Source organism: Brassica napus, chromosome C7, assembly GCF_020379485.1.
Source record: "Brassica napus cultivar Da-Ae chromosome C7, Da-Ae, whole genome shotgun sequence".
NCBI classification, from domain to species: domain Eukaryota; kingdom Viridiplantae; phylum Streptophyta; class Magnoliopsida; order Brassicales; family Brassicaceae; genus Brassica; species Brassica napus.
Genome location: NC_063450.1, coordinates 18,222,683 through 18,232,496, shown reverse-complemented (window position 1 = coordinate 18,232,496; position 9,814 = coordinate 18,222,683). Strand labels below are relative to the sequence as shown.

At 49.1% G+C, this 9,814-nt stretch overlaps 1 protein-coding gene across 1 annotated transcript; it reads right to left on the bottom strand.

Annotated features, from left to right (window-relative positions):
* Positions 1 to 6,788: 6,788 nt before the first annotated feature.
* LOC106454323 lies at positions 6,789 to 8,568 on the bottom strand. Its single transcript, XM_013896458.1, has 2 exons — positions 7,605 to 8,568; positions 6,789 to 7,537 (listed from the first exon to the last, which is right to left on the bottom strand). Exons 1-2 carry the CDS (start codon positions 8,566 to 8,568, stop codon positions 6,789 to 6,791), a joined length of 1,713 nt encoding a protein of 570 aa, XP_013751912.1.
* Positions 8,569 to 9,814: the final 1,246 nt, after the last annotated feature.

The window sequence follows — 9,814 nt, the reverse complement described above, 5'->3', positions numbered from 1 at the left end:
TGCGATTTCTACCTGATTTGTACCGATTTAAAGTCCGCGATAGGTTCTCGGCTTATACGACTTGTATGGTACGAATCGAGCATCTTTCCAGAGACAATTTTTAAGCCAACTGGAAGTGCTAGACCAAAATTTCGTATTTTTTTTTGTAGCGCGCTTTCATCCTTGTGTTGGACTTTCGAAGATCAAAAGAGTGATCAAGTTACGTTTGTTTAAGACGGCTGATGTGTTCGCCGGGGCTAATCGACGAACGGAGTGTAAGATTTGTAGTGGTCGCGTTCGGACAATTTGTTCGTATCATCTCGATTTTTAACTTGGCGACGTCTCGCAGTTATTCCGGAGACTATACGTATATTTTCGGTGCTGAAGTGAGATTGTTTTGCGATTTTGGGCCGTACGAGGCTGCTGGCAAGAGTATTAACGTTTGTAGATTTTCTAGGCGTGTTCTGAGACTTTTCCAAGTGTCTTAAAAAGGAGCGACGCATATTGATCGTAAAAATTTTTGAAATCTCAATAGAATTCGATTACAATAACGCATCTTTTCCTATGTGGGAGTATACGAGTATACGCACCCACTCCCCCCCCCCCCTTTTTAGAAAGGGGGATAGCTGAACTCTTCTTTCGGCGAGCTGCCTACGTACCTCTTTCGAGGATCAAGCCATCTCGTAGTTCTGTTTTATGCCGCGAGCGTTTTCACTCGACAGTTGTCGCCGAGCTGACCGTCATGATCGTGATGATTGTGGCTTGGTCAGTGTTCTCTTTCGGATGTTCCGGTTGAGTTGTAGTGTCGGCTTCGGACACATGTTGAGTTTCGACACCCAAAGCGTCTGCATCAGCAAACGATGTTAAATCGTCTTTTCTTGAAACGTTGTCGGTCAAAAATTTATCAATCATCGTGCGTTTGCGATTTTCCATTGCAGAGGTCATCATCTGTCTTAACTTGTGATACGCCCGGAAGCACAGTCGCGACTGTTTCTGACATCCCCAGATAGCTGCGACTCCGTTTGGGGCCAGGAATTTGACACCCAGGTGGTACGTCGATGGAACGGCTTGCTTAGTGTTGAGCCAGGGGGTTCCCATGATCACGTTGTAGATGGCAGGATGATCGACTACTGCAAACTCGACGATTTTTGTGATCTCCTTGGCCATGACTGGTAGCTCAATCGATCCGAGGGTCATCGATACTTCGCCTGAAAAGCCTGTGAGCGGTTTCGGAGTTCGAGTTACTTCTCCGAGTTTGATGCTCATCCGATTGAGAGTGTCGCGGAAGATTACATTGATCGTGCTTCCCTTGGCAATGAGTACTCTTCCGACTTCCAGATCTCGTATGACGAGGTCTATGACGAGCGGATCGCAGTGAGGTCGATCGATCCCGCCGGCTTCCTCCTTTGTGAAGGTGATTGAGCAGTTCTGATCATCTCGGGTAGGAGACCATGTAGGCCAGTTTGCGCTCGACTCCACCTTCCGCTGGTAAGCCTTGATGGCCGAAACCGTATCGTTGCAGAATTGTGATCCTCCGATGATCATGTTGACTCTACGACGATTGTTATCGTTTCCTTTGTCGTCTGGCCTCCTGCCACGTTTATCCCCAGATTGGTTTCTTTGAGGAGATCTCTCCGGGGGAAAATTTATGTCCGGCTTCGGGGGGTGATCGGTCTCGAGGATGAGATCTTTCACGCTGGTCACTTCAAAGAGTTCTCCGGCTAGTAGCTTCGCGGCCAGCCTTGCTCCCAAGACCTTGCAGTTAGTCGTGGAGTGTCCTTGGGACTGGTGGAACTCGCAGAAGGTGTTTTCATCATATCCTTGATTGCGAGTCCACGGATTACCCGTGGTTCGGCCCTGGTCTGAGCCGATCGCGTAATTGTGCGCTCCTTGGAGATCTTCCCCCTCGTGATGGACATACTTGTCGTTACGATGGTTCTTCTTCTTCGTTTTTGGGTCTACATCCTTCGAGGATGGTCTCGCCGACTTATGTTTTTGCGACAAGATTTTCGTTTCTTCCTCGATCATGATGTAGTCCGTCGCCTTGTGGAGGGCGTCTTGGATCTTCCGCGGTTTTTCGAGGGATATCCATTTTCTGAATTTCAACTTGTACCAGAGCGCCTTTCTGAGCGCATCGATGGCCACCTTGTCGCTTATCCCGCTGATCCTGGACATTACCAACTTGAATCGGCTGATGAACTCGCGGAGGGGTTCGTCTACCCTCTGGGACAGACTCTAGAGATCGACATCGGAAGTTTCTCTATCTATGAACATAGAGTATTGCTTGAGAAATTCCGATGCGAGCTGTCGGAAACTTCCGATGCGAGCTGTCGGAAACTTCTGATGCGAGCTGTCGGAAACTTCCGATGCGAGCTGTCGGAAACTTCCAATAGAGTTTCGCTTAAGGCGCACGAATCATTCGAGGGCTGCTCCTTCTAGATTCTCGACAAACAGGCGGCAGTAGCCGGCGTATCTTTCGCCGTCCTTCAGCCTCGCTCTTCCCATCGTGATGTGGAATGCCTGAAGGTGCGGTCTCGGATCGGTCGTACCATCATGCTTCGGTACTTTGATTTTTCCTGGATCGGATACCCTCGTATCTGAGATGCTAGTGGTGAAAGGGGTCTTCCGAGCCCCTTCCAGCAGCCTGTCGATTTCGGGGGCCGCGCTGGTAGCGTGATGGATATGGGATTTTACGGCTCTTACTTCTGCCGCAGTCTTGGTGATATAGTCGCGAAGATCGCGTATATCCGACGTCTCGCCAGCAGATTTCCGTGCTTGTCGGCGCTTACTGCGAGTGAGCTCAGTTTACTTTTCAGCCAGCTCTTCTTGTTCGTTCCAATAGAGGATTTCCTCCTCTTCTGTCATTGGTTTGTCGAACGGAGAGCTTTCCCGAGTGAATCGGCTTCTGGTCCTCCTTGGATGTCTGTCGACGTCCTCATCAGTATTGTTGGAGACATCGCTAGGATTCAGGTCGACTTGCTCGACTCCGTTGTCCTCTGAAGCCTTCGCGGGAGGCGGAGGGCTTTTAGAGTTTCCCTTTTTGATGGGAGATTTCTCGCTAGGGTTTTGACCCGAAGGTCGTTCCTGCGTGGCTCCAAGCCTGTTGAGTGGGGTTGCAAAGTCGATTCTTTTCCCGCGGACTTTGGTGGTTCCGCGGGGGCAGATTGCTTGAGTCCTTGCCGTTAAAGTTTCAACTTGTTTGGTCAAGGTGCTTACGAGCTTATCCTGTTCTTCCGACCTTTTTTCGTAGGTGACGAACATCTTTTTAAACTCCCTGAGCGCCGCGGCGTTGGCTGGTGTGTTGGCCGCGGATACGTCCGCTGCGGGAGTGTGGAGATCAGTGCCACTGCCTCCGTTAAGAGGAGTGTGGACGTTATTCGTGTCGTCAGTTGACATGTCTGGTTGAGCGTGATGTGGTTGAGAGTTAGATTGATCCGTACCCCCCCCCTCCTTCTACCGCCAAACTATGGGAACCAAAATTCGCACTGTCGATTTCCGTTTAAATTAGGAAAGTAGGAGAACCCTAATTGCCCAGAGGTCCCAGATATCTATTAATACCACACGCGAAGCAATCGGAACACGAAACGAGAACAATAGTAAATAACAAATCGAAAAAGAGAGCAAGATAGTTCTTATTCCGAATCTGCGTTTGAGCGTTTACAACAAGGTAAGTGCCTGGGCTACGAAAGCTGTCGGCGAGATTCCTAGTTCTAAAACCCTAAGACGGCAAAAACCTAATTGAGTCGCAGCTCGAGTAACAAAAACGGAAATTTGCCTAAAATTGCTCTAAGTGCTAAGTTTGCTGTGTAAAAGTCCTCTTCCATGCCTCTCGCCTAGGACTCCTTATATACTCGCTCCCAGGTCGGTTTACATTTTTCCTCTTCTGCCCTAAAGCCACCATAGCATAAACATGGAGATATTCCATTTTTTTCGATCTTCGCAATTATCTTCAAAATTTCTTATTTATCCGCGGAAACTTGACATTTATCTTTCCTCGCGAACCAAGCGTAAACCGTCATGTGGCTTACGGGCTGTTGGTTAAGAAATCGTAAGTTGGGCCTCGAGTCATGTCTTAGGTCCCTTTGGGCCATCTTCTGACTCGAAGCGTTTATTACGGCTTCTTTCGATAAAGAACGAACTTTCCGCGGTTTTACGGTAAAGTTTGATCGATAACTTAGAATTGCGAGGAATGTGAAAGGGGTTCGCTCCGGTCTTCGGGAGATAGCATCGAAGGGTAGACGAGAATGCACGGACTAATGTCTTATCGATGTTTCGGAAGAGCTCGGTCGCTACGTAGCGACCGAGCGCTCGATCGCTACGTAGCGACCAAGCGCTCGATCGCTAGGTAGCGACCAAACTTCGGTTCGAGCTCGGTCGCTACGTAGCGACCGAGCAGAGCACGTGTTCGGTCGCCGCGTAGCGACCCTTTTCGATCTCTTGTCCGATGACTCGCGTTTCCTCCGCAAAGCTTTTCGTAAAGGAGAATCTATTTCGAAAAAGTGTTTGTCGAAGAAGGTTTTTTCGTTTTGTTCTTCGGGGATTTGGACGTTAACTTTGTCGTAACTGTTTTCGACCCGAACAGAGGTCTCGGGTCAACCCTCGGGCTCTTCGACCACACCAGTCCCAGCTCCTAAGGAGGAGAAGGCGACGGAGTTGATGCCTCCACCTTTGGCACAGATGTACCGCTGGCGCGGAAGGGGAGCCCTCGGGACCTTTGTCGCAACATCGTGCCAAGGTTTGTTTTGACTATTTTCAGCATGAGCCACCTTGTTCTACGATTATCCTGACCCTTATTTCATGTATAGTTTGTATCCCTGATTGACGGGGTGCTCAGCGACTGCGGATCAGAGATTGAGCGTTCAACAAGGGGCCTGGCTGAATCGCGAGAGGCGTTGAAACAAGCCGAGGCCGCATTGAAATCTACTGAAGCCGCTCGTGCTGCTGAGCTCTCTCAGCTGGAGGTTCGGGTCAGAGATCTCGAGCGGGACCTTGGAAAGTCGGCGAGTGCATTGTTCAAGCTGAATAAAGAGAAGAAGAGCAAGGCTTCCAAAGTCCGTCGTCTCCAGTGTGAAATTCAGAACCGAGAAGAGTCGAGGTCTGTTGTTTCGAGGGATGATTTTCATGCTCGCCTGACGAGGATGGCTGTTCTGTTCGATTCCCTCATGGCGGTCCATGTGAAGGACCTGGCTCTGGCGAGCGTCGAGGGAATCCTGAACGAGATCCACCTGCTTAAAGGCGACATTGTTCCGACTCTGGACTCTGAAGAAACCAGGCTGTTGTCTCGCAAGGAGGAATTGAAGGCTTCCGACGGGGACTTCGATTCGATCCTCTCTCAGCTGCAGTTCGAGTGCACCCTCACGCCGTGTTCAGGAGAGACCGAGGGGCACGGCCCCGTGGCTGAAGAAGGTGGAGATGTTGCAAGCGGGAGAGGAAACGATGAAGCGGACGAGGGAGGCAATGGCTGTGAGGTTGAGGATGAAGGTAGTGCTCCGAGGAGTGCTTAGGGTAATGAACCTTTTGGAGATTTTTGTATTTTCTGTTTCGGCCTGTTTGTGAGGCCACAGTTTACATGTTTCGGAACTGGCCGTTGGTGGCTTTGAATCCCTGCCCTTGTTTGGGCTTTTTGTATAATGCTTGGCTCAATCTATAAAATCTTTTCGGCTTATTATAAATCGAGAGAACTCCGGATTTTTTGAAGTTAGAGGGCGAAGGAGTGAGTTGTCGTCTCGTTCCTTGCCCCCGGACGATCACCGTATCCATAGTCTGTTGAGCGCGCAGCTTTTGCTTTGTGCGAGGACTCGTGAAAACGTATAGACTTAAGTGAAGAGACAAGTTTTGGGATCTCATATCGGGATGTCGATATTATGCCTTGGAGATGTCAGGATCCAGCAAGACTGGGTTTAGGGCAAGACCTAAGTTTACTTTTGGACTAAGGCTATGCGATGACAAGTCGGCTTTCGTTTTGCCTGTTTGCGATTTCTACCTGATTCATACCGATATAAAGTCTGCGAAGTGTTATCGGCTTATATGACTTGTCTTGGCATGAATCGAGCTACTTCCAAAGGCCGTTTTGGAGATGCTGGCCAAAATTTTGGATTTTCTTGTATAGCGCGCTATGGTATCCTTGTCGGATGTAAGAGAGCCTATCCTTTCGAGGGCGGCTAGTGTCTGTTTAGGACGTTAGGGTTCGTTTGTTCTGATCAGCAACAAAGAAGCGATGCCATTTTAAAGGCATTTCACCGTTAGAGGTATGTTGATTTTGGAAACAAGAGTGTTGTTTCCATAAGTGTTGGAAAGACCGTAACTTCAAGCGTGTTGCGACGTCTTACAGTGCCAGAAGTTAATCTTTTTTTTTGTTTTGAGCCGCGTTTTTCTTGCGGGCTTTTTACCAAGGATGCTTTTTTTTTATGCGCATTCGTGGGTTTGTTGGTTTTAGCGTGATAGCTGATTTAGGTATTCTGGACGAGTTCTGGACCACCGTTTTTGCCGTTTGTCGGGTAGTGGGCTTAGCGATTGTAGCGTCGCGTTTATTTTTTTTGTAAGAAGTTCCGAAAAGATCGACTTTTTTGAAAGTTGTGGGAGTATACGAGTATACCTACCCATTCCCCCCTTTTTTAAGATGGGGGATAACTGAACTCGCTGGGCAAGCTGCCTACGTACCCTTTTTTCGGGGATCAAGTCATCTCGTAGTTCTTTGGATCCACTTTACGATTAGTGGTAGTATTTCTCAAGATGCATCGCATTCCAGGTTCTTTGGATCTTGACGTCCTGCATGTTTGCGATTTGGTATGATCCTGGTTGGAATACCTTTATGATGGGCCTTCCCAGTTTGCTCCCAGTTTTCCTGCGTTACGTTCGGCAGTGTTTTGGAAGACTTTGCGAAGGACCAGGTCGCCTTCTTTGAACCTTCGATGGCGAACGTTTGAGTTGTAGTATTTTGCGCCGGCGTGCTGGTAATTTTGGATCCATATGAGAGCTTGATCTCGCCGCTCGTTAATAAGATCGAGTTCGTCTAGCAGCATTGCGCTGTTAAGATCTTCTCGTTCGGGGAGGAATCTTCTCCGTACTCCGGGAAATTCAATTTCCGCGGGCATCATACATTCCGTTCCGTAAACGAGGGCGAATGGAGTTTCACCCGTAGCCCGTCTCGGGGTCGTACGATGCGACCAAAGAACTCCTTCGAGCTCTTCTGCCCATCGCCCCTTTTTGGCTTCTAAGCGCTTTTTTAACCCGTCGAGGACGGTTTTGTTGATGGTCTCTGCCTGGCCATTGCACTGCAGATATCTGGGAGTCGACTTGGTCAGTCGTATCTTCCACTTCTCGCAGAATGCTTCGAATCGGGTAGAGATGAACTGAGATCCGTTGTCTGTCACGATTTCGTAAGGGACCCCGTGTCTGGTGATGATGTTCTTCCATACGAAGTTCTCGACTTGTACGTCTTTGATACTTGCGTAGGAATCTGCCTCTATCCACGATATCCATGGACCATCGCATGAAGGGATACGGAGACGAGATGGACGAGAGGACTTCCGCGGGTTGATGGATTGTCGGCGCATGCCTTTGGCATTTTTCGCACTTCCGTGCGAATTTCTCGCAGTCCTTGATCATAGTTGGCCAGTAATAACCATGGCGTTTTATTTTTACGGCGAGAGATCTTCCGCCGGAGTGGTTCCCACATGATCCGGAATGAACCTCCTCCATTACTCTTCTTACTTTTTCGCCTTCGGCGCAGGTCATGAGTGGGCCGGAGAATCTCCATTTGTAGGATTCTCCTTCAACCGTTACATATCGCGCGGCCTGGGTCTTGATTTTGCGGGCCGCCCATTTCTCAGTGGGAAGCGTTCCGTTGATTATGTATGATCGGATTGGCTCTATCCATGGGCTGTCGCAGCCGTATTCCGACTGATCCACGTTTTCTTCTGGTGGGTCTTCGACTTCCTCCGCATTTTCGATTTGTGCTCGAATCAGATTGTTGACCACTGGTGGTCCGATGCTTGGGTGTTCGATGAACTCGACGGGGATTACTCGTCTTAGTCCAGAATCCGAACTTGATGCGAGTGCGGCCAAGGCATCCGCCTGAGTGTTTTCCGAGCAAGGAATCCTAGTGAGGGCGAAGTGGTTGAAGTCTCGGGAGAGGTCTTGGATGAGTTTTAGATATGCATCCATTCTTTCTTCCCTCGCTTCGTATTCTCCGCTGTACTGATTTGCGACTAACTGAGAGTCACAGTAAGCGTGAATGTTGCGGATCTTAAGCCCATGGGCTAATCGTAATCCTGCGATGAGTGCTTCATATTCGGCCTCGTTGTTCGACGCATGGAATTCCAATCGGAACGATTGTTCCAAGCCTTCGCCGGTCGGAGAAGTGAGCCGGATTCCGATCCCGGATCCTTGTTTGGACGATGATCCGTCGACGTGAAGGATCCAAGTTGAGTCCGGTTCCGTGTTTGTCATATCTCCCGTGGGAAATTCTACCAAGAAGTCTGCTAGTACTTGAGATTTTGTGTAGGTTCTTGGGCGGTACTCCACATCGTACTCGCTTAGTTCGATTGCCCATTTTGCGAGTCGTCCTGACTGACTCGGACTGTGCATGATCGTTCGCAGGGGGAAGGTGGTGAGGATTATTATGGTATGCAGCTGAAAGTACGGCCGGAGTTTCCTTGCCAATGTCACAACTGCGAATGCTAGTTTCTCCATCAAGGGATACCGGGTCTCAGCGTCCAGTAACGTTTTTCTTATGTAGAAGATTGGTTTTTGCTCACTGCGTTCCTCTATAATCAAAATGCCGCTTACCGCTGTTGTGGAGACTGCAATGTACAGGAACAAGGGTTCTCCCTCCACTGGTTTTGCGAGGACGGGAGGAGTGGCTAGGTAACGTTTTAGCTGTTGGAAGGCTTTCTCACATTCCTCCGACTATTTGAACTTCTTATTCCCTTTCAGCGTGTCGTAGAAAGGAAGACACTTATCCGTCGAGCGCGAGATGAAACGGTTCAAGGCCGTGACTCTTTCGGTTAGTCTTTGGACTTCCCGTTTCGTCCCTGGCGAGACCATCTCTATTAACGCGTTTATCAGCTTAGGATTGGCTTCGATCCCAAGACACGTGACTAGGTACCCGAGAAATTCTCCCGATGCCACCGCGAATCTACATTTTGCAGGGTTCAGTTTCATGTTGTGGGCGTTAAGTTTTGCAAAGCACTCTTCCAAATTAGAGACGTGGTCGTGCTCGTCAAGAGACTTTACGAGCATGTCATCGATATATACCTCCATTGTCTTGCCGAGCTGTTTGGAGAAAATTCGATTGACAAGTCGCTGGTAAGTGGCGCCTGCATTCTTGAGACTGAAAGGCATTACTTTGTAGCAATATGTTCCCCGATCGGTGATGAACGCAGTTTTCTCACGATCGTCGAGATTCATCATGATCTGATTGTACCCGGAGAAGGCATCCATAAATGATAAGAGTTTGTTCCCTGCTGTTGCTTCGACCAGTCGGTCGATGTGCGGGAGTGGGAAGCAATCCTTTTGACAGGCCTTGTTGAGATCGGTGAAATCGACGCATACTCGCCATTTGCCATTTTTCTTTTTGACCACGACCGGATTAGCGAGCCAGTCTGGATACCTAACTTCTTTTATTGATCCGACCTTCAGGAGCCTTTCGACTTCCTCATTTACCGCGGTGGCACGCTCCGGTCCTAGCTTCCGCCTTTTTTGTTTGACAGGTCTGTAAGTCGGATCGATGTTAAGCTCATGACACGTTATGCTGATATCGATCCCTGGCATGTCTTCCGCGACCCAAGCGAACGCATTGAGGTTCTTTTTTAGACAGGCGATGAGCTCTGTC

What these genes read in the sequence shown, in the direction of transcription:
- LOC106454323 (XM_013896458.1), bottom strand. Translation starts at nt 8,568, where the DNA reads ATGCACAGTCCGAGTCAGTCAGGACGACTCGCAAAATGGGCAATCGAA. An exon ending in CGTAAAAATAAAACGCCATG is followed by an intron (nt 7,538 to 7,604) that starts GTTATTACTGGC and finishes AAAATGCCAAAG; the next exon opens with GCATGCGCCGACAATCCATC.